The 26,003-nt window shown below is 35.9% G+C and overlaps 1 protein-coding gene across 5 annotated transcripts in view; it reads right to left on the bottom strand.

Annotated features, from left to right (window-relative positions):
- Positions 1-26,003, bottom strand: part of CCDC7 (coiled-coil domain containing 7) — a 243,752-nt gene that overhangs the window by 88,294 nt on the left and 129,455 nt on the right. For all 5 annotated transcript variants that reach the window (XM_070726680.1, XM_070726682.1, XM_070726683.1 and 2 more), the window contains 8 exons: positions 24,035-24,154; positions 20,886-21,005; positions 18,162-18,281; positions 14,021-14,146; positions 8,280-8,399; positions 5,984-6,106; positions 4,278-4,412; positions 147-260 (listed from right to left, as the gene is read on the bottom strand). In XM_070726680.1, the coding sequence (XP_070582781.1) occupies positions 147-260; positions 4,278-4,412; positions 5,984-6,106; positions 8,280-8,399; positions 14,021-14,146; positions 18,162-18,281; positions 20,886-21,005; positions 24,035-24,154 (978 nt within the window). The remainder of the gene's footprint in view (positions 1-146; positions 261-4,277; positions 4,413-5,983; positions 6,107-8,279; positions 8,400-14,020; positions 14,147-18,161; positions 18,282-20,885; positions 21,006-24,034; positions 24,155-26,003) is intronic.

The raw sequence follows: 26,003 nt of genomic DNA on the forward strand, positions 1-26,003 counted from the left end.
GTCAGATGACTGAAGGATGGATAATCAAGACTTTACTGTAATTGAGTTTATTCCATTTTCAATAAAGAATACCAATCAGATGGAATTTATAACTCTTTTACTTAGAAAAATATTTTATTATTTTTTTCTCCTTTTTGTTAACTTACCTCCAAATTGTTTACCTGGAGCACCTTGTTGCAATGCTAATATTTCCTGAAAAACGTCTTTTAGCTCTTTAGACAATTTGCTTCTTTCATCAGATAACACTTGTAGTTTATGCTCTGTAAAAATAATTAGGTCAGTTCACTTAAAAAACGCTGATATATTTGCCCTATTAACAATATACACATCCAAGAGATGTGCTATGTTCCTTCATGTTTCAAACGCTCTACTATCATCCAATAGCGAAGAAGCCAACCATCAATGAACTGAACGACCACAGACCAGTTGCCTTAACATCTGTAGTTATAAAAATCTTTGAAAGGCTAATACTGTCCCACTTGGGGACACTCACGGATCCACTGCCAGAAAACCCCACTCCATTTAAATCAACTCCTCTATCTCTCTGCCTTCCGGTGTCACATTAGGCAGAAAGATTACTAACAGTAATGGTGATAATAGTTGGTGGTAATTTGATAATTATGTATGTAAAATAAAGTCCAATTGAAGCTAGCAGTCAGAAAAAGCTCTAAAAACCATGTCAAACCTCATTGAGGACTGAGTCTAAGCTGGGAAGCAAGGCCAAGGTAGCGGATGGAGCTGCAATTTGATTTGCAGACTCAGCCTTTGATGTGCTTGAACAAGGACAACCCTATCTGTATGCAAGTTGCAACCTACACAAAGAACAACAGATGGTGTTATTAATTTATTATTTATATTTTTTAATTGGCTTTGTATGCCGCCCCTATCCGAATATGGCTCTGCATTACATCCTTCAACCTTGAATCTCCAAAGACTTACACAAGGGTCCTCTTTGTAGACTTTAGTTCAGCATTCAATAGCATTATTGAAGGTACAAATGTTGTACCTTATGATTCTTGACAAACTAAGACAAATCCTTGTGTATCCAATCATACTTGACCAATAAAATTCAATTCAATTCAATTCCATTCATTTCTATTCTATTCTATTCTATTCTATTCTACTCTACACCACACCACACCATACTATACTATTGTGTGCAGTACAACACAAATTTTTAGCTGTGACATTTATAGTTTTTCATGTTTTTCATATTTGGTAATAATAGTTTCAGATATTTGTCATTTTAGTTTTGTTGCCCGTTTCCCAGAGTTATTTGCTTATGAGTTATATAAATAAAATAAATAAATAAATAGATATTAAATAAATATTTTTTTTAAAAAAAGTCAAACCTATAGCTGTATTTAGTCATCATTTAATTTTAAGGGAATGGACATCAATAAGACTCTGATTAAAAATTAAGCTGTTGAGCATATCATATATGCTCAACAGCTTATACCCGTATAACACCTATTCTCTGTGAGCTGCACTGGCTACCGATTAGTCTCCAGTCACAATTCAAGGTGTTGGTTATTACCTATAAAACCCTACATGGCTTAGGGCCAGACTATTTACGGGACTGTCTCCTGCGGTATACTTCCCAGAAACCAATAAGATTGCACAGAGTGTGCCTTCTCCGGGTCCCATCAACTAAGGGTTGCAGTTCAGCAGGTCCACAGGAGAGAGCCTTCTCTGTGGCCGCCCTGGCTCTATGGAACCAACTCTCCCCCAATATCCATACTGCTCCCAACCTGCTGGCCTTCTGAAAGTCTATGAAAAACTGGCTTTGCCGGCAGGCTTGGGAGCCATAAATTGTACATTCGGTGCATATATAGATATAATAATGAGAGGTTTTGCTTCTAAATCTAATTGTACAATTAAAATTCTACCTTCTTGATCACTATATATTTCTTTTGAATCTATTGCTTCATCAATATACATTGCTACACCTCTTTTTTTAATCAGCTAAGCTTGTATAGATATTTCCTAATTTTGGTTTTATAAAATTTTGTTTCAGCTTGGTTATTTAACCGTCTCGTCATTATATCTAATTCTGCACATTCCATGATCTTCCTAAAAACCTCTTCATCTTTACAAGAAATTACATGACAAAATAATTGAATTATCAATAGAAAATATGATAATAGTATGTGACTTTAATGCAATCTCTAACAGTCAAAGGGACCATTCAGGTAAAAAGACACACAATCAGAAAGGCATTATTAGATGTTTGGAATGAGATAAAAAAAATCATTTCCTGGTAATACCAGAATGGATTTCGCCAATAGAAGCTATATCCCCCCCCTAATTTATTAAAAGAAAGTAAAATGTGGAAATATAGAGATTTACTTGATAATCAACTAAAACTGAAAACAAAACAAGAATTACAGGAGGTGGGTGTAGAAATGGATTGGTGGCAATACGCCCAGATCAATTCCAGATTTCAAAAAGATGTAAAAATATTTATATTTAAGAAAGATAATAATATATTGGGGAAATTATTAATCCAAAATCAAGGAAAACTGATTGGAAAGGTGTATAAAATTTAATAAACTACAAGACAATAGGCTGGATATTAAAAAATAATATGATCAGTTAGTGTAAAAACCTAGGAAAAGAAATAGACCTAGATACATGAGAAAAGGTTTGGATATATAACTGGAAAATAACTAAATCAGTTTCTTTTAAAGAAAACCAAATCAAGATGTTTTATAGATGGCACTTGCCACCCAATAGGATTTCAAAGATGTTTCCAAGTACTTCACCTATTTGTTGGAAATGTAAAAAAGAAATTGGTACATAATTTCATACATGGTGAACATGTCCAAAAACAAAGATTTATTGGAATAAGGTAGAAAAATGGCTAAAGGAAATCACAAACAAAGAAATTTGGAAGACCCCATAATTTTTCTTATTAGGTATCACAGATACCAGGTATAAAAAATAAACATATTACTTAATAATCCATATTTTATTGCTGCAAGGATCGCTTCTGCACAAAAATGGAAAGAAAAGGAAATTCCAAAAGATGAAGAGGTTTTTAGGAAGATTATGGAATGTGCAGAATTAGATATAATGACGAGACGGTTAAATAATCAAGCTGAAACAGAATTTTATAAAAATTGGCAGAAGGTTTACAACTGGTGGAACACAAAAAAAGATTTATAAAGATATCAAAACAAAGTATTGAATAGTTAAATTTACTAGATTGAATATATTACATAGCAATATTTGATAGATAATTTTATTTTATCTCAAATGGATTTTAATTATTTTAATTATAATTACATAACTGGAAAGTACTGAAAAGTTAAGATTTTTATGTCAGCATATATTATATAGAGATATTTTATTGATAAGTTGACGTTTCTGTATCGATCTAAACTAGAATTAGGGGGTTTTTTTCCCTATTAAGAAGACTTATATACTGAGTGGAGCAATTGTAGCTCCTTTTTGTGTTAAATGTTGTATGTCTTGTCCTGTCTTATATTTTAAAAATTAATATATTTTTTTTAAAATAATGCTTTGTAGTTGATCTGCTCCCTCCTGGAATTCACCACTCCCAAGCTCCCACATAAATCAGGTTTTGCAAGCCATGAATTTATCACCAACTTCTGCAGTGGTTTGATATCATAACCTGCTGATAATTTTAACTAAAGTTGATAAAACTATTGATTCTTTATTAAATATGAATTAACATTAGCTTCTTTTACTTATCATATGTATTATTAAACACTATTTTAACAGTACAACAAGCTGTTACAGTTTAAAATTGGAATGAAGTTTAAGTACTTCAAATTAACCAAGTCACAGAAGAGCTGTAAAAATGTAAGCCTCAGCCTGGTTGTACCGGTGACTATGAATAAAATCTAAAGTAAACATTTTTATTGCTCCTTCCTCTTTATGAGGGACAGAAAATTTGAGAAGTCTTACTTACAGCTCAGCAAATATCATTTTATCTTAACTATAAATTCAGCTAAGCAGAATATGAGGCACTGTGGGACAGTGGTTAGAGTGCAGTACTGCAGGCTATTTCTACTGACTGCCGGCTGACTACAATTCACATCTCAAGGTTGTTCAAATCTCAAGATTGAGTCAGTTTTCCATTCTTCCAAGGTAGGTAAAATGAAGGCTCAGATTGTTGGGGGCAATGTAGTGACCTGTAAACTGCTTAGAGAGGGTTGTAAAGCACTGTGAAGTGTTATATAAGTCCAAGTGCTATTGCTGTTGCTATATCTAGTACTGTATTACAAATATCAGAATTACAGTTTACTTACCATTTATATATCCGGGTTTGGCAGCCATAAGAGCATGAGCATCTTCTAATTCTGCCCAGTTGGAATTTAAACGTTTCTGTAGTAACTTTTTCTTTTTAAGTAGATGATTCAGTGATCTCCCTTTTTTAATTATTTCTTTAAAATATTAGAAAATATTCTCATTATTTATAAAATCATATAACATGAACAATTATTTTCATAAACTGGGTTGTTTCAAATGTTGCTAATATTATTGTAGATCCTATTCAATAAAACAAAACAAACTAAATGAAACAAATGAATCATTTGAACACACAGTTCCCATCTCAGCATAGTCACATAGACAAAACAGAAAGAGCAGTGAATAGTAGAGAGAGTGAACCATGCTTCTGGCTCCCTCTTATTATTTATATTTATATTAATTATTCCAACCATTCATTTTGTGCTAGAAATGCAGTTTTTAGTATATTTCTAAAGGAAGATTGGGAATTGAAACATGCTTGTAAAAATATAAGAGTTGATATTCTTTAAAATGAAATAAATCATGACATTTGTAAAATTTCATTTTATATTAAGAATGGGGACTCAGATTGGTTGTCAAAATTTCCTTTTGAAAAATTGCATATTTCTCATCATATTAAATAGACATTGCAGTGTTAAACAATTTTAAAATATAAATTTTCTATGGCAGTCAAATGAAGCCTCCAATTTCAAAATAAAATAAATTATAAATTCAAAAAATATTAGAAGATAAGTTAACAGCTTGAAGTGCTTTAGAACTAGGAATTTAAATGCACCGGTAAGATATTTCTGAACAGGAGGATAATACAGTATACTGTATAGGCCATCCATAACGTTTAGTCATGATTGCAGCAAGATGAGCTTGATGATTGTAAAGTAAAGTTCTTTATTATTAATATTTTAATTTTTAAAGACTTCCAAACACTTCAACATATATTTTAAAAACCCTACAAAGTATAATAATACAGGTACTCCTCAACATATGACTTACAATTGAGTCCAAAAGTGAGGTATTTGTTAACTGAATTTTGTCCCATTTTACTTGCCGCAGTTAAGTGAATGCAATTATAGAAAGTAACATGGTTAAGTGAATTAGACTTCAACACTGAATTTGTTTATCAAAAGGTCACAAAAGTGATCCCATATTCCCAGGACAACCATCATAAATATGAATCAGTTGCCAAGCATGAAAATGCAGATGTTGCAACATTTGTAAGTGTGAAAAATACTTATAAGCCACTTTTTCAGTGCTGTTGTAACTTCAAACAATTACTAAATGAACTGTTGTAAATTGAGAATTAACTTTACAGTAAGCTGGGAATGTGTAATCTTTTTTACAAGTAAACATTATAAACAGAGATGTGAGGAAGAGGATACTAGAATCTAAAATGAACCCACTTCATTGGTTATAATAATTATCTAAACTTTTGAAAAGATAAAGAAGGGGGAATGACAGAAATCAATTGTAAAAAAAAACCAACCCCAAGTATTGCCTAATAAATGATCTTTTCTAACACAAATTTAAATCATTCTAATAAATCCTTAAACAGTATACCTTAAGCCATTATTCCAAATGGCTATAAACCATTGATCCAAGAACTGACAAAGGTGCTTGATTTACACCTCTTCTAACATTAATATTGTAATAAAGATGGTGATGAAGCAGTATTCTTGTAAAATAATTGTTTAAAAAATTTAAGTCATACCACTAGGTCGTTCAAGTTGAGCCATTTCTAAAGCATGTTCTATCTTCTCAATATCATGAACAGCTTCCTTTAACTCTATAGTCAAGCGTCTTTTTGTCTCAACCAATGCTTGAAGTGCATCTTCTGTAAAATAATTTCATGTCAATACATATAACCTTAATTTATTTATGCAATTTATTCTGGGGCCTAAATAATTTTAGTAGATTGTTATTAAAACAATAAATATTATTAAAATGACACTGAAGAATATAAACATTATTAAATATATAAGGTAAAAATCCCCTCGCACATATGTGCTAGTCGTTCCTGATTCAAAGGGATGGTGCTCATCTCCATTTCTAAGCCAAAGAGCCAGCACTGTCTGATGATGATTCCGTGGTCATGTGGCTGGCCTGATTAAATGCGGAAAATGCACAGAACATTGTTACTTTCCCAGCAAGCTGGTCCCTATTTTTCTACTTGCATTTTTACATGCTTTTGAACTGCTAGGTTGGCAGAAGCTGGGGCAAGTAACAGGAGCTCATTCCGTTATGTGGCGCTAGGGATTTGAACAGCCAAACTAACAACCTTTCTGATCGACAAGCTCAGCATCTTAGCCACTGAGCCACCATGATACACACACATACACACACACACATATACATACATACCCCCCCACACATAAATAGACATAAATACATACTTTCAATACCTATGCCTATACAGTTAACACACACAAGCCTTCTGAGAAAAAAGTATCCAGAAAGCCATGAAAACATTAAAACTGTTATGAAAAAAACAAGCAATATTCCCTATTTATCTGCTTTTATCTGTTTTTTTGGATCTGTGCAAACTCTAAGTTTAAAAATAATAAGATACAATCTTAAAGTAAACCGCTCTAAACTCGACTGCAGGAACTATGATTTTAGTAGCCGAGTAGTCGATACATGGAACTCACTACTAGACTCTATAGTATCATCACCTAACTCCCAAAACTTTACCCTTAGACTATCCACTGTTGACCTCTCCAGATTCCTAAGAGGTCCTAAGAGGTCAGCCTTCCGTCCCCTGTCCTAATGTTTCTCTTTTACTGGTATCATGTATACAAATATTATTATATCTTTTTATACCACCAATACGTACTGGACAAAACAAACAAACAAATAAAAATGTAATCTTCAAACTGAACCTTCTGGTGACTTTACATCCATGTAACTTTCTTAGCTGCAGTACAGAAATGATTTGTGACTCCCTTGTTTCAGGGTATATTTTTCAATTTCTCAATTTAGCTTACAAACTTGAAACAGCCTGATGGAACCCATTTCCAGGACTGACTTTGTTTAGATTCTCAATGTAGGAAGGACTAAAATATCAATATGATATTAGGAATATCCAAATGAGGGGTTTTTTTCTGTTTTTTTAATTTTCATTTTTTTAGTTCTTCTTTCATTTATTTCCTATTTTTCTTTAATTGACCAATTATCTTTTACACTTTTTGACTTTAATTGACCATTTTAACAGTTTGTATCTCAAGCCATATCTCAAGCCTAGAGTTTTCAAGAGCTCCTACTTGAGTAATTACTCTGAAACGACATGACCCAAACCTAATTTTGGAAATTTAGCAGGTACAAAAAAAAAGGTGCAGAATGTGAAATTGGCCATTTAAAAAAATGTGAATTTTTTGGTGGTAATCTGATTTGGTTGTGATATTCATGACCAGAGGTTCTATGGTACAGCAATGGGAAAATAGCTAAAATGCCCAAAACAGATGGTGGGGGGAGGACCCTGGAGACATTTGTGAAAGCCTTTCTACTTTCTGTTATACTCAATTTTCTGTCTGAACGGGTCTAAAGACGGGCTATAAAAATGATGGAAGGTCTTAAGCATAAAACCTATCAGGAAAGACTTAATTAACTCAAGCTGTATAGTCTGGAGAACAGAAGGGAAAGAGGGGACATGATCAAAACATTTAAATATGTTAAAGGGTTAAATAAGGTTCAGGAGGAAGTGTTTTTAATAGGAAAGTGAACACAAGAACAAGGGGTCACTATCTGAGGTTAGTTGGGGGAAATATCAGAAGCAACGTGAGAAAATATTATTTTACTGAAAGAATAGTAGATCCTTGGAACAAACTTCCAGCAGACGTGGTTGGTAAATCCACAGTACCTGAATTTAAACATGCCTGGGATAAACATATATCCATCCTAAGATAAAATACAGGAAATAGTATAAGGGCAGACTAGATGGACCATGAGGTCTTTTTCTGCCGTCAATCTTCTACATTTCTTTAAATCATGAGGCAGTATAGCAGCCTTACCATTGACAATGCCTGGGTGGATGGATGCAAGAGTCTGAGCTTCCTCTATTTCCTTCTCATTGGACCGCAACTTTTCTTGCAATTCTTTCTTCTTCTTTAATTGATCATTTAATTCCTTTTCTTCAGATAAAAATGTTTTTAAAATTATTCCATGAAAACAGTTTAAATTACAATTATTTCCCACATCATTAAAAATCATACATAGATCATTTCATTAAAGTGGCATACATACATACATACATACATACATACATACATACATACATACATATGCAAGACAAGAAATAGTGACACTGTAATGAAGATATCTAATATTTTCAGATAAATTAATTTCAGTGTCACTATTTCTTTTCCCCCCCAAAGGTTTTTTTATTTTTCTTACCTTCATAAATACAGATTCAACATGTCTACACACATCATACAAAGTTCATAATTGTATATTTTGCCCTTCATTCATAGTCCCCTATTTAATTTTTTAAAATGGTTAAACAACAGCAATCTGCTCCTTTAATTATCCTTTCTTGTACCCATCCTCCTTCTTTCTTACCTCCTCCTACCTACTTTCCCTTCACTCCTCCTAGACCTCTTCTCTCTTTTGTCTCTCTCTCTCTCTCTCTTCACCACTCATTCCTTCTCTCCCTTCCTTTCTACTTCCTCTTCATTCCTCTAGTATCTTTCCTGAGTGTCCCAACCTGTTATTAGCAAACCGTTGCTGTAAAATCCACTTTAAAGACAGTTCCAATCACTATTTTTTTTTGTTGCTTATAACTCCAAATAAAGCCTTTTGTTTTAGGTACATGATGCCAAATTCCTTTTCCTCCCCTAAAAAATAATAATCATTTTGTCATCCAGATTTTCTATCTAATTAACCTCCACTTTTAGCTCCCACTTTAATATTTGTCCTCATCTGCACCTCTATAACTGTCTGGTTTGGTGCTGCAACCCAACAGGACCGACATAGACTTCAGAGGATAATCAGAACTGCAGAAAAAACAATTGCTGGCAACTTGCCTTCCAGTGAGGACCTGTATACTGCACGAGTCAAAAAGAGGGCGGGGAAAATATTTACTGACCACTCACATCCTGGACACAAATTGTTTCAACTCCTACCCTCAAAACGTCGCTACAGAGCACTGCACACCAAGACAACTAGACACAAGAACAGTTTTTTTCCGAACGCCATCACTCTACTAAACAAATACAGTGGTACCTCAAGATACGAACCCCTCGTCTTACGAACAACTCAAGATACGAACCCGGGGTTCAGAAAAAATTTGCCTCTTCTTACGAACTTTTTTCGTCTTACGGCGTTCGGCTTCGGGAGGCTGCTGGGAAGCCCCCCAGCCCGGCTATCACCTTTTAAAACAGCCGCGCGGCTTCCCAGCAGCCTCCGAACGCCAAACCCGAAAGTTCGGGTTTGGCGTTCATAACACGAAAAAAGTTCGTAAGAGGCAAATTTTTTCTGAACCGTTCGGAGGCTGCTGGGAAGCCGCGCGGCTGTTTTAAAAGGTGACAGCCGGGCGGCGGGGCATCCCAGCAGCCTCCGAACGCCGAACGCGGAAGTTTGGGTTTGGCGTTCGGCTTCGGGAGACGGCTGGGAAGCCGCGCGGCTGTTTTAAAAGGTCACAGCCGGGCGGCAGCGGGTTTTTGCGGGGGTTTTTTTTTGTTGCACGGATTAATTGACTTTACATTGTTTCCTATGGGAAACAATGTTTCGTCTTACAAACCTTTCGTCTTACGAACCTCCCCCTGGAACCAATTAGGTTCGTAAGACGAGGTATGACTGTAATTCCCTCAACACTGTCAGACTTTCTACTAAATCTGCACTTCTATTCTACTAGTTTTTCTCATCATTCCTTTCACCTATTTCATCCCATGTTGACTGTATGACTGTAACTTGTAGCTTATATCCTAAGATTTTTATTAATATTGCTTCTTCATTGCTTATTTGACCCCTATGACAATCATTAAGTGTTGTACCACATGATTCTTGACAAATGTATATTTTATTTTATGTATGCTGAGAGCACATGCACCAAGACAAATTCCTTGTGTGTCCAATCACACTTGGCCAATAAAAATTCTATTCTATTCTATTCTATTTAATTTCCAATAACTTATGATTTCTTGTTCTTTTTTATCATAAGGCCTATTGCTCTCTCCTCTTTCTCAGTCTCTGTTTCTCAATGTTTGTTTCTTATCTTATAGCTGCATGCCCCTATATATTTAGATGTGCCAATCTTATATTAAAAATCATTACACATTTCAGCATTTGTAATTACTTCCGATAAATTTTATACATTCATCCCAAATCAATTTAATAAAATATTTTTATATATATTTTCCATTTAAACATCCTTTTAAGAAATCTTTTTCAAACCCTGTTTAATCATCTCAGTCCCATAATCTTTCAAAATTCATTACTACATTGTTCATTAATATATTATGTTCATTATGTTGTTTTAGATTGCTTAGTCGAAATACAATTTATGTTTATCCTTCACATATGTAATTTTATAGTTAAAAAAAAACCCACGCAGATTACATTCAATAAGTAAAAAATCATTGTATGTATCAAATCTCAGAAATTCATCTATTTATAACTACTAAATCTAGTTTCTAATTCAGTATATTTTTTTGTTTCTGGTCCCTTAATGAGCAAAGGGCAGCCAATCGCGTCCCTACTGGAACACTCTGGTGTGGGAGGGGTACGTGCGTGTGCCTGGTGGGGGGATGGGCGTGCATATGCGCACCCTTCAGCTTCCTGTGCAAAACCTGAATTTCCTTGCTTCTGCGCAAGGAAATGCCAAGAGACTAAACAGCTGTGCTCTCCCAGCAGGATGGAGGGTAGGGGGTGAAAAGACTCAGGTGCTAGGTTGGGAAAGTTGCCCGGGATTCTAAGGGCAGGCGAAGGTCGGGCTGAGACAATGTCTAGGCCTTTCCACCAGCGGAAATGGACTTGCATGCACAGGTCCATCCCGGTCGGCCCTGCATGTGACATTTCGCTTCTGCGCATGTGCAGAAGCCAAATTTCGCTGCCCAGCCAGCAGCAACAGCCGTGCCTGCCTAGAGAGCCACAGGAGTCTGGGAAGATCACGCTGGGGTAATTTTCAAACAGGAAAAGCTCCGCAGCCTTTTCCAGGGCAACGCCAATCTGGCAACAGGACAGGAAGAACAGGAAGGGGATCTGAAACTTTGTAGTGGGATGCTGAGCGGAGCTGGGTTGCCCCCACTTTCTTAAAGTGAAGTAGGCAGTTTAAGAAGGTGGGGGCAGCCCGGCTCAGCTCAGCATCCCACTACAAAGTAGAAGTTTCAGATCCCCTTCCCATTCTTCCTGCCTCCACTCAGCCCACCCAGCTTGGTTGCCCTGCCTTCTGGGCAGAGCCACAGCTGAGAGGGGGGGCGATCCTTCTGCTTTGCCAAGCCAGGTAAAAATGGGGCGGGGACAAAAGCTCAGAGAGGAAGACGAAAACCAGGTCACGTTGTTGCTAAGCTCCTAGAGAGCCACACTCATCCTCCTGGCAATCTAGAGAGCAGCATGAACTGGCTGCTGCCTCCTAGCTTGGGAGGCAGCCAGGGGCGAGTCAGGCAGGGGCGGAGGCAACAGCAAGTCTGACACTCACACCATGCAAAGCTGCTCTGCTGGAGGGGTGCAGACCAGTAGCTGGCCTCTTCCATCCTTCCCAGAGAGTGCCTCTGCTGATGGGAGGTGAGTGGGTGATGCCTGGGTAGAACAATTTTAGCATGCTCCCAACTGCATCCTGCAGTGCCTATGCCAGCTCAGGAGATACTTCGGAAGGTGTTGACCAGCAGGGAGAGGGGGAGCTAGCTGACAACTTTTGTAGCCATGCAGCTGCAAAGCTTGCCAAGGTGCCTCCCACTTCCCCAACATGCCTGTATTTTTATCGGGAGGACCTGATCGACAGAGAGAGGGAAGCCGGCCTGGCAAACTTTGAAGATTGCTGGACTGGCTCCCTCTCTCCCTGCCAGCCAGTGCCTCCCGTAGCATCTCCTAGGTCAGAAGAGGAATCACTGGATGTGGCTGGGAGCATGGCATCACTAGCCCTCTGTCCATCAGCAGAGGTACTTTTAGGGAGGTGCTGTCTGGCAGGCAGAGGGAAGCCAACCCTGGCAAGCTTCACAGCTACTCAGACTTCCCGGAGGCTAAAGGAAACCACTTATTTTTCACAAACATGTTAACTCCATGGCAGCAGGTCATTCACCATCACAGCAAGAAACTTCCCAGCGGCCATTGGAATCCCCTGTTGCCAACATGCTTGGAAACAAGGCTAACCTGCTGGCCTCTGAAATATTTTAAGCACAGTGTTTATTTCAGAATAAACATATTCTAGCTCGCTTTGCACTTGAAGATTTGTCCAGGGTGGGGTGGAAGAGAGCCTCGACGATGTCTCATCACAACTACATCTGCCTGTGGAAATGTTAGAAATTCCATGTGGGGAAGTGGCTTTTTTGGGGGGGTGGGGGGATTTCATCCAATTTTGTTTTTTCAAAGTTAATGATTTCCTCTTTAGTATCTTTCTTATATCTTGCCTGCAATTGCATATTCATATACCAATCTATCTGTATACCTTGATTTTTTTTAGTTCTACTATTGTTTTTAACTTCTTTGATTGCAGTATTATAACTCTGTATCTTGGATTGTTATTCCAATCTATTCTGCTGGATGAATCAAAACTTCTATTGGTGAAATCCAATAAAGTACTTTTATATAATGCTTATTTTTAATTTTTTCCCCAAATTACAAATAACAAACTTCTTATACTATGATTCTGAAAGTACCTATGTATTTTTTGTTTTCCATACCATACATATGCATGCCAGCCTATCTGTAACTCGTGCCCTTTTAGAATCATAAGTCTTTGATTTCTGAGCATAATCCATTCTTTGATCCATGTCATTGCTGCCACCTGGTAATAAAATTCCCAATTTGGAAGTTCAAATCCACCTCTTATTCTTACATCTGGTAAAAGTTTTAAACTTATCCTCTCTCTTTTCCCTTGCCAAATAAATTTAGTTGTTATCTTGTTTATACAATTAAGGAAACTTTTGTTCCCTTTAATTGGCATCATTAAAAATAAAAAAGTAAGCATGATAAAAAGGGAGCTGGCTTTTGAGGCACCTACCATCCGGCTTCTGGCTCTCCTCCATTTGCCATTTTTCTCTCTCATATTTTCTTTCCTCGTGTGCTTGCTGAGAAGAATGGCTCTGGCTTCCAGATTGGGAGAGGCAGTTTTACTTCTAGGGAGGCCCAGCATTGCTGAAGGCACAGGTGCAGTGCCAAACATTCATTTAATTTTTTTTTTTTAAAGCCAAAAACTAGATGGCGGTGCATGTGCAGTGCTGGGTGCTTGACTTCTGTGCATACACAGAAAAAAAAGCAAGAAACTCCAAAAAAAAGAAGGTGGTGCGCATGGACAGACACCAACTGATCCAGTTTGATGACATCATCGTGACATCACCAGCAGGTTGCTACCAGTTCAGGCAAACTGGTCTGAATCAGGAGGAACCCACCCCTAATAAATTCCCACAAAAGAAGCTTATTGTTCTCCAAAGAAAAAAGTTTTATTACAACTCTTTTGCCCTGGAGAGTTTCAATCAGTGGTTCTTAAACGGATGAGAGAGATTTTCATGATCAGAACATATGGCACAATATGTGAAAGTGAAGAAATACCTAAAGTTAATGTTTACTTTAAAAATAGATTCATTTAATCTGTACTTACCCATAGATTTTCCAATTATATCTCTTTGTGAAGCAACACTCTCTGCTTTTAGTAGATTAATGGTAGTGTGCCCTAGTTCTTCAATCAAATGTCTTTTTTCCTCAGAAAGTTTATTTAATGTATTCTCTATAAAAATCAGATAAATAACATTTATGTTGAAAAAGCTGTGCTATACACAATGCTATAGTTGACTACTCTACTACATTCATTCACTCATTCATTCATTCATTCATTAAATTTCTCAAGCCATCAAACTCAATCAAGTAAAACTTACATATTAGCATTTGTATATTTATAATATACAGTGACACCTTGTCTTACGAACCCCTCGTCATATGAACCTTTCGAGATAAGAACCCGGGGTTTAAGATTTTTTTGCCTCTTCTTCCTGTTCTGTCTGGGTTTTCCCAGACCTCAACACCAACTGAAAAAACAGCCAGACACTCTGGTAAAAGCCAAAAGTATTTTATAGCTGGGAAAAATAAGCACAAAGAAAAACCTGTCTTCACAACAGACAGGCTATAATACGTTACAGCAGGGTCCTGATGTCCAGTCAATACCACAAGCTTCTTGCTGGCACCCCCCCCCCCAAGGTTTCAATAGTCCAAGGCACAAACCAGGATTGTAAGCCACCAAAGTTCACAGACAGGTCTCACGAATCTCCAAGATAAAACTCCACAAGCCAGGAAGGGTGGGTCCGCCTTTTATCCTTTCCCAAGAGCACCACACCCAAACCCAGCTGTGACCTCTAATGCTGGAAATACTTAGCCAATTGAGTCCGTCTCTGATTAGCTCTCCTTTGTCGCATGTCTATGATGTCTTGAGCATTTTCCCCTAAGGAATCCAGGCTGCTTGCTGGGGAGAGCTCCCCCTGGTGGGACTCTGGCTGTCCTTCTTCTCCAGCCTGGGATTCCTCTTCCTCGTCAGTCTGCACCTCCTGTTCCTCAGCCTCTCCCTCTGAGCTGGAAACCGACAGAAGGTCAGCCATTCCCGGAGGGGTCCCAGACTGAACCACAACACTTCCAAACTATTTTTACCATACGAACCCAAGCCGCCACTGCTAGGATGCCTGCCTCCGGACTTCTGTTGCCAGCTGAAGGCTCCCCTCGCTGGGAAACCCCACCTCCAGACTTCGGTTGCCAGCGAAGCGCCCATTTTGCGCTGCTAGGATTCCCCTGAGTATCCCCTCGCTGGGAAACCCCACCTCTAGACTTCTGTGTTTTTGTGATGCTGCAGGGAAATCCAAGCATCGCAAAAACAGGCGCTTCGCTGGCAATGGAAGTCCGGAGGTGGGGTTTTCCAGCGAGGAAAGCCTCAGCAAAATCGAAGCATCGCAAAAACACGGAGGTCCAGAGGCAGGAGCGGGAGGAACACCGTCTCGCAGCAGCAGTGACCACGACCCTCCTGTCAGTCATAATCAATATTCAATATCCACTGGTGGTCTGCGAGAAAAGTTTTGTCATCCATGGAGAAATCTTGGCCACTGGGCAGGATATTGCCGAGAGCAATTAATCCAGCCCACCCGCGGGAGAACAAGGCTGCACCACCCAACATCGCCCAGCCCACATGCCAGACCCCACTCATAAGGCGGAGCACAAAGCTCACCTTGAGTATAGTGGTGGGAGCCACACAAGCTGGAACAGGAAGATAAGACCAAGAACACACCGTGCTCAGCCAAATAGCTGCTTGGAGATGGGGAGGTTTAGCCACCTTTGTGGCCTACATCTCTCCTTCTGCGAGACCTCTGGGTGGGAAGCCCAAGAGAAAACACCTGCCGGCTGCTTCTCTCTGCTGTAGTGTGGCATTTGTGTGGGATCAGCATTCTGCATTGGTATATTTGCACCACCCAATGGCACAAAGCAGCCTGCATCCAGAGCTGTGGTGGTCACAGGATTGGCCCTTTGGTCATCCCAAATCAGCTCCTCCACCCGAGTGCAGGAAATGGAAAGGAAAGGAAAGGAAAGAAGGAATGGAAAGGAAAAGTGGAAGGGAGGGGAGGAAAGGAGAGGAGAGGGGGAGGGGAGGGACTGCAGCTATTAGCTCTGGAGTATTGGACTGATTTTCTCAACATTGTGAAATAAGCTTCAATTTTTTTGTAATAATTACAGTAACTTTAATAATCTTGTTATGGTTAAAACAACCTTTAAAGATTTTGTTATAATTAAATAAGCATTTATAATTTTGTTATCTTGAATAGGTGCATTTCTTGTTAATAAAAAGAAAGTTCTCTAATCATTATTTTACAAATGTATTTTATATTTCTTTAAAAAATCATATTAGTGGTCTGCAGGTCTTAAAATTATGAGTTAGGGTCCGTGGGATTTTAAATTATGAATTTGGTGGTCACAGAATTTAAAATTATGACCTTGGTAGTCCCTGAAGCTTAAAAGTTTGGGGACTCTTGATTTAAAAAACAGTCCCAGATATTATTTTGTGGTTTGTCCTACACACTCCAATTTACCACATGCTAACATTAAAGGAAAAAGATATGTGGGAGGAACAGACGCCAATATATGTAGGAGGAACAGACACCAATATAAGACAAAATGAAAAATAAGAGAATAGATGCAAATAAGAGAGGGAGTGCAGTGTGATTCATCATTTTCAAAGTAGCTGGTCCCCTTGTATCAAATCAGTGCTGGGTTTCCTACTTTTATTTAAAAAAATGGGGCTTGTGTTCGAAAAATGAAGTGGAATTATATTTGGGACTAAAGTTGTTGTTGCTGCTGTTTTTCTGTATTATTATTATTATTATTATTATTATTATTATTATTATTATTATTATTATTATTTATTGGATTTGTATGCCGCCCCTCTCCGCAGACTCGGGGCGGCTAACAACAATGATAAAAACAGCATGTAGAAATCCAATTAATAAAACAACTAAAAACCCTTATAATAAAACCAAACATACACACAAACATTATTAGTGTTTAGTATATGAGTTGTTTGTTTCCACGCCTCACAATATCCTATTTGGACAGGGAATCTCTTCTCAAAGTCACTCATGCCTTCATTCCCTCTAAACTTGATTACTGCAATGCACTCTATTTGAGGCTACCCTTGAAGAATGTTCAGAGACTTCAACTAGTCCAGCATGCAGCTGTAAGAGCCGTGTTGGGCGTACCTATGTAGTCCCAAATTAGTCCAGTACTGTGAGTTGCACTGGTTGCTGATCGGTCTCTGAATACAACTCAAGGCATTACTTATTACCCAGATTATTTACAGGACCGTCTTTTACCTCACATGACCCAGTGACCAATTAGGTCGCACAGTCGGCCCCCTCCAAGTCCCATCAACCAAACAATGCCAATTGGCAGATCCAGGGGGGAGAGCTTTCTCTGTTGCCTCTGGAACCAACTCCCCCCCAGAGATTCATACCACGTCATTCTCCTTGCCTTGCGAAATAATAATTGTTGTTGTTGTTATTATTATTGTTGTTGTTGTTATTATTATTATTATTATTATTATTTTCTGCTTTATATTTTGCTTATAGAACTAAACATGCCAAATATTATGACCTTTCCTCATATGGCAGATATACTGAACCTGCTTTTTTATTGTGCAGTATACAATTCTTGATTTAACCTTCCAAATCTCCCATTGCTTAAAAATGATCCTATACTGTACTTATATTTCTTGGTTGTTTCCTTCCAGATATTCATTTCCCAAAGTAAATAAAATCATCATTTCTATTCAACCCCCCATTTCAACCCTGAGCTATATTATTATTATTATTATTATTATTATTATTATTATTATTAATTAGATTTGTATGCCGCCCTTCTCCGAAGACTCAGGGCGGCTCACAAGACATAATATAAAACAGTGCATATAAACAAATCTAATTAAAAACTACAAGCTAAAAACCCAATATAATAAAATCAGTCAGCCAATTCAATCACATTCATACATCACAATTAGAAGTCAGGGGGATCTTGATCTAATTATCTACATATATTCTCTTTTATTGATACTTATTGAAACTTAGCTCATTGACTTTGGAACACAGCCTCAGTTATTACTGCCTTCTCTAAATATTGTTTTGTATCAAAATATATTCAATAGTGGTAAATAATTAAAATAAAAGAGCTATGGAGTTTGTTTGTTTTTTTAAAAATTGAAATTGATTAATACATACCACTGACCCTGCCAGGATACGCAGCTGCAGAAGCTGAAGCTTCATCTAGTTGTTTCTGAACAGATTCAAGCTTTGACAGTATTTCTTCTCTTTTTTCAGATAACTCATACAATTCTCTTTCTGTAACACATTAATATTTTAAAAACCACATCAAATATATTCTTACTTTTTAATTGCATCAGAGATGGGTTTCTCCCGTTTTGGACTGGTTCACCCGAACTGGTAGCAAGTCGCTGCTGATGTCACACTTGCATCACAGAAACGGTTCTGCTGGTGCCCGTCTGTGGACACCACCATCTTTTGTTTGGAATTTTGGGGGAGTGGGGGGAGGTTACTGGGGGGGGGAAGGTTTGTACCAGAACAAGATGGATTTGAAACATATAAAGAGACAATTACTGAATGTTGAAATAAAAATAATTGTTGGATTAAGGATGAATTAATTGGGGGATATACAGTATTACATATTCTTTTGATGGTGTATGGTTACATGCTGAGGTGGAACAAGAGAAATCTGGGGCTAAAATTATAGAAACTTCTGAAAAAGGTTTGCTGGATGAAGATATCAATGCCCATGTCTTAAATGATGAGTATATTAAGTTAAGGACTGTTAAAGGAAGATATAAGCAAGGTTATCAGATTTTGCCAATTTCAAAAGGAATGGGAATGAAAAAGTGGGAATTTGCAAAGAGGGGATTTTTAAAGGGGACTTTTTATTTAAAGAAGAGATAGGGAGGAAGCAGAAGAAGAGGAAAATGAAAATAAAAAAATAAAAAGAAGCGATATAAAAAGATGGGAGAGACAGATAATGTCAACCTTCGCTATGTTTCTGCCTATCTCTAAGCTTGGTTGCCAATAGTAACAGGATGGGTCCTGGGGATTGAGGGGGGGAAGAGAACAGGAGGCCCTGTGAAGTGGGATACGTTTCGTTTTCCTTGAAGTCAGATGACCATTGGAAGTTACATTCCATAAATGTGACGTGGGGTAAAGATGCGTCCACCTGATGGTCATGGACAATAGGGATTGGCCATTCTCCACAAGGGGGGTTTAAAAGGGACTTGATATACGCGTGTATCACACCTTTTTCTCCAGTCTTTGCTTTAACCTTGATTGCTTTCAGTTCTGACTTTTGATAAATTCACTTTTGAACCTTAAAAAGGACTCTTGAGTTTTATTTCTCTTAAATACTGACTGTAGCAGTTGACAGGTATAAAATATAGACAAGAAAAATGGTTGATTGTATTTATAATATTTTATAATACTTTATAACAGTTTTTTAATTTTAGTAGTTTTTTTTATTTAGTAGTAGTAGATTTATGAATTTTAATAAAATTTATAAGTAAATAAGTAAATGAAATATATTAAGATAACTTACGTAAGTTTAATTTAGACTTCTAAGGTTTTTTCAATTCAGATTAGTGTGTTAAATGGGGTTTACAGATTTGAAAATCAAAGTATTTGTTTTTACTGCTTAATTTTACTGTATCAAGAGGGGTTTGATGAAATATAATAAAGGCATAATAATAAGTAATGAATTTAAATGTTTGTATTTGTTCATTTTTTAAACTGATAAAGTATAAGAATATAATTTTTATACTGATAAAACTAGGTATAAGGGTTTTTAGTCTGTTTTGAGATTTGTACTAAGAAGGAAGAAGTCACTACGGCAATGATATTAAGATTATAAAATGTGAAAGATATTGATTTTACCAATAGTTTAAAGAATATTAATGATGGACTTAATTAAACATTAATGGAGATTTATCTGGATGACGAAATTAGAAAGAATGGAATAAGGGGGATGTGATGATAACTGAAATTAAATAGATGGGATTTAAAAATGTATAATTTGGTTATATAAGATTTACTAATCCAAAACTATTTTATTGTAACACAAGAGAAGATATATTGTTTTTTGTATTTTATGATGTGGAGGAAAATAAATGTGTGTGTGCACGGATAAATATATGAATATATATACATATATATTCAAATTCTTCACACTGCACACTGGGAAAAGCCCCAGTAGAGGAGGTCACATAGATCTCTGAGTCAATAACTTTTAATTATATTATTATTTCAATATCTTACAGACTTGTTAAGCTTGTTTCCTGTTTACTTCTCAGTTTCTGCCATTATTAAACAGAGTAAAAGCAAAAGCAGAGAATAGTGGGAAGGTAAACAATAACCTTTTAAAAATGCAAATATCTGTTTGTTCGTTTAAAATTTATTTTCCACCATCTTGTCGTGGGACTATTTTAAGCAGCTTATAGCAGTACAACATAAAACTGAAAGAATTTTAACTATAACAATACTAAGAAATAAAACAATGAAAATAAATAATGAAAATAAATAATGAAAATACAGTAATATAAATTTAAAAATAGGCAGTGAAGGAACAGGATAGACTATTATTAGTCTAATAGCCCTACCTTCGGAAGAATTACCTTTAGAAGTAAGTTAAATATTGAGGTGAAAGAGTGAGTAAGGTTTCCAATAACTATTTGTTTTATTAATGAGAAAAGGTAAAATGATCTTGAATATGGTCAAGGAATTAAATCAGTGAGGTTTCATCAGGAGAAGGAAGAATAATTATGTTACTTGATTTTCCATTTCCATAGTCCAGATGGTGTGCATGTTATTCGCAAATGATCAGTTTAAATTCAGAAGCCCTATATACTAAATAAATGCTTGTAAAATTCACAATATAATTTATTTTCTACTTACCATCAGGATGCACAAGAGAAACACCTTCAGATGTAAATTCTGCTTGTATTTCATGCATAATTGTCTCTAGACTTTCAACGAGAGATCTTCTTTGCTTGGCTAGTTCCTGTAGTTTATAATCTAGAAATATTATATATAATTTCATAAAAATCATATATTTTGAAATCAGTCTATTAACATCTATCACAATTTCTATCAAATATCACATGTAAACGATATTTATTTTTGTTTCATAGTTATTTCATCTTGATGGATGCTTTTCTGTTTGAGCTATTCTTTCTTACAAGTGAGGTTAGTTCCTAAATATTTTTCTTTCTAAATGTTTGCCATTCAAGAATTTCATTTGTAAAGGTTTTCAACATAGTTTTTCAATCTTCCTTCAAATTTTTTGAACGATTGAACAATCCTATCTTAATAATGCATTTTCTTATAATTTTTCCAGGCATCATAAAAAGTGCATTTTTATCATTCTGGCCTTGGCCTTTCTTGTTTCATTATGGCAGTTGGCATTCAGTCAACATGCTTCTTAGTTGCCCAAACCTTTCATATTGTTTGTTTTTTACTGCCCAATATAATACGTTGCTTAGAATCTTGAACTGCTTGAATCTTTTCCTTTTTGAAATTTTGGATATACTTTTCCTGCTTTAATTTTCATTACATGGTTCATGTTTATTTGTATGTAACTTTCATTTACTACATCTGTTCCTTAAATGTAGTTCATTGACAATTATTCTGACTTCATCTGTAAGGTTTTTTAAATCTCTTTATACTGTAAATATAGGATTTTCTTTGCAAATCCTATCTCTCAACATTCACTTATCCAATTCAAAGTTTATTAACTCCTCCAGGTTTTATTTATGTGTTTATTTATATCCCACCTTTCCTCTATGAAATTACCACAGTGAGCATAATATTAACTTATTCAACTTTCTCCATACCAACTTTATAGCCTGTGATATATGGGCTGAGACAAAGTAACTGGTTCACAATTACTCAGTCAATTCTATCATTAAAGTGGCTGTTAATCTGTATTTTCCCAGACTCAATCCAACTACACCAGACAATCTCTTTTGCATTTAAGCCCCAATTAATAGTATTATTTTTCACCCTACTGTTGCATCTAAGTACTTTTGTCTTTTACTAATTAATTCTTCAATATTTTTTCTCTAAATCTGCAATAGGTGCATAGACTTGCATAATTTATATTTTCTGGATGTCTTCTAGTTTAGATGTTGCAGGTGATGATTTCATATTTTGGTTATAACTAAATTTAATTTAATTTTTTTAATTATCATTCCTACTCTATTTTTAAAAAAATTCCCCCTGAAAATTTATTACATTGTAAACTAGATGTCGTGACTCTTTCTGTCTGGATAAATTTGAATATCCCAATTTAGGAATGTTAATTACTGCTCCTACAATTTCTGTTTTTCCTTGGGATCATCCTTCTCAAGTTCCATGCAATCAGTGTATATATCTGAATCTGCATGTCCTTGCAAAGCCTTTCTTTCACTGTAGGTATCACACGTGACCACATTTTCAGTGCTTTGATGTAGCCAGAAATGCTGAAATGCAATTTAGGTTCTTCCCAACAGGTCATCTGATAGATGTCATTCCAAATAGGAAAATATATTAAACAGCATTGTGTCTCAAGACTCTCCTTTATTCAATCTTTTTCTAAATGATTCTGTATTAATTTTGAAGAAAAACATTTTTCTCTGTTAAATTAGTGACTCTGCCACAATGAGGAAGCACAACAGGATGGGGTAGGGGGTTGGTAATTTCATTTCATCTTTCTCAACTATGTTGAGCTTTCCTGCATTCATGCTTCCTTTGTTCCATATTTCTATTATTATTCTGTCCTTGCAGTTTTGGATTTTCTTTCTTATATAGCAACATCAACAACAACTAGATGTCCAAAAGTTTTAATATCCTCATTCTAAACAACATTAGTTCTCTGAAAGAGCCTCATATCTTCCTCAGTAGCATGTTGAATGCAATCAAATCAGAAAGACCTACCATCTGGCATTATGTTATCAATCATTTTATATTTTTTATTCATGCGGGTTTTTTAAAATAAAAATACAGAGGTGGTCTTCTCTTGTGTACATTGAATTAATGCCTTTGTTTCTGTCACCAAAGTTATGATCTGCCTATGGCATCTTCCTGTATCTCTGCAGCCTAATATAGGTGTACTTGCATTAACTGAGCAGCTGGGATAACTTTCCCATTTTGGATAACGCTGCTGGGAATGTGTGTGTGTGTGTGTGTGTACATTAAAAAAGAAACTGGTATGTTCCCTCCCATATTTGGATATACAAGAGTGATTCGACACTCTTTGACATCAAAGAGGTTAATATTCCACCTTGCAGCATGCTACAGGTTCAAATCCCAGTAAGGATATCTCTACTAAAAATTCCTGACTTTCTCATTCATCTCTCTCAGGAGCAATCCCCTACCGTTCCCCCATACTTAATGTGGCAACATAGCAAGTAAAAGGGGGAACCTGTTTCTTTAGCCATTAAAAAAGTTATGTCTATAGAGATTCTCAGTCATCCAAATCATGGTTATCTCATAGATGCTTTTTCAAGAGGCAACTGGACTTTCTGTTGAAGAGAACTGAAGAAGAGTCTTGGATGAGAAATGTCAAAAAAAAAAGTGACATTTTTTGGGGGGTAAGAAACCCGAAAGTTCAGTTGCTTCCTGAAAAAGCACCTTTGGAACATTAAAATCATCAGTTAAGGTACTTAGAAACTTTACCATTATCCACATTGATTTTTGTTTGCATATTGCCTGAATGCTGAAATGCAGTGAGGTACAAATGTTGTCTTTACATAAGCAGACTTATAAAGCCCACTATTTTCCTCCTCAGTATAACTCTTTGTACCTCTCAACTCACAATTTCTCATCTCCAGTTACCAAATGAAGACAATAAAACTCTATTGTGAAGTGCCTTTGTTGAGTTTCCTGTATTTCCATGAACAAAAACAAAACAAAACAAAACAGCCTCCTGGAATTATACCATTACAGCCAATATCTGTATTACTGAGATAAATAAGCAGATGTATCACTGGTAGATATTCCTATGTTCCTATATTCCTAAATGTTTGAGATTGTTGTTCACATAATACAAAAGCCCAGATACATACCACTGACGCTGCCTGGCTTGGAAATTGCAAGAACCTTGGCATCCTGTAGCTCTTTTTCTTTTGATTCCACGTTTTCTAGTAACTGTTGCTCCTTCATCAATAACTTATGTAATTCTATTTCTGCAGGCAGAAATGCTTTTTCACTCATCTCTTGAGAAACATTTTAGAAGTTATGAATTTATGTATTATTTTAAATATTATTTTAAATATTTTAAAGTGTGAATTATTATTAAAAATAAAATAAACATGAACATTATAACATAGAAACATACAACAGAGATGGTTGCAGATAAACGCAATAAGTAAATATTTGAATGAAAGGGAGAATAAAGAAGCATTATTAAGAGAAGAAACTCACTTAGAGAAAATATTAAAAGAAAAAAGGGATGATATACAGTAAAGGCACAAGCAAGTAATATATACAGAATGTTATCACAGGCGGAAGAGGGTGTGATAAAAGGATTAACCAGATGGTGGCAAAATGAATTACAAATAGACGAAAGAGAGATGAAGGATATAGTTGAAAATATACAGAAAATAAAGAATACAAGAGTTAGAGAAATGAGAAGGAAAATTTTACATAAGTGGTGCTATACACCAACTTGCATATTTTCAGAAGAAGGGGAAGGGCACCTATTGGCATGGATGCCAAGAGAGAGGAGTTTTTATGCATATTTTCTGGGAGTGTTCAGTAGTACAGAAATTTTGGAAAGAAGTGCAAGATGAAATGAACAGAATGTTAAATATTAACTGGACAATCACAAAAGAAATGGCAGTACTAGTAAAAAAGAGAGATTTAAGAGAATTTAGAGAAATAAAAGTAGCAGCATTGGAAAGCGCTCAAGCAGTACTTGTATTGGGTTGGAAAGAAGCAGCAAAACGTACAGAATTGGTATCGGTACATGGTGGACCACATTCACTTTGAAATTATGGAGGTAAGGATGAATATGTACAATGAAAATAAATGGAAGAAACTGATGGAACGATGGGACATGGTGAGAGGTTATATGACAAGTAGAATTTGTGATCCAGCCATAAAGAATAAATTATAATCACTCTTTGATATGTAAATAAAATGCAGATCCTAGCTTAGAAGAATGTTAAAGATGTTTGTACAGACCCCCCCTATTGGTGGTGGGGTATGTATGTTGTTAGGTGGTGGGCGCACCCTCACAAGGCACTGTTTCATGTTGTATGATGTGCAGTTTGTGTGTGTAACATTTAAAAACTAATAAAATATTATTTAAAAAGAAACATACAAACCTTCTTAAAAACCAGCAAGGTAGATTCATATCATAATTATTTTATTTAGACGAATTCACATATAGTGGAATAGTTAGTAAGTCTTAAAACTGCGCACAATGCATCAAAGTGCTTAATTATTGATTTGATTTGGTTTTCTTTAAAAATTGTTACATTATTATAAGAAATACATAATACATATATCAGTTAGAAAAACTGGTATTGACAGGATCAATTGAAGATTGATTGTTGCGGTGTTTAGATAACTTAAAACCCTTAAAGATAAAAAAATTGACATTAATTGTAATTTGAAATGTTGATATTAGGAATTATGAACATAAAATTATTTATACTTTATATTCAAAGCTCAATATAACTCTAATAAACATGGCCTTTAATTTTGAAAACAGTGCAAAATATGAATGGAGTTCATAAGCATGCTATAACGACTATTTTTCTGAGAAAACATTAGAGGGAATAAATTATTATAAAAATAAAATCTTGGAAAACAAAGAATAAGAATTAGAATAAGAAATGGAGTGAGAAGGATACAGAGTGATTCCAGATTTGTTTAATGTGAGCACTGAGATTATAATCAGAATGTTATGGTTCAAAGAAAAACGTGAATAATAAAAGTTCTCAAAGATGATTTAGAGAATTGCCATCACTTCAAACTTTCCCATCACTAACATTTGAGGTACGAAAATAACATTATCTAAATTAATTA

The sequence above is a fragment of the Erythrolamprus reginae genome, chromosome Z (genome assembly GCF_031021105.1).
Source record: "Erythrolamprus reginae isolate rEryReg1 chromosome Z, rEryReg1.hap1, whole genome shotgun sequence".
NCBI lineage: Eukaryota > Metazoa > Chordata > Lepidosauria > Squamata > Dipsadidae > Erythrolamprus > Erythrolamprus reginae.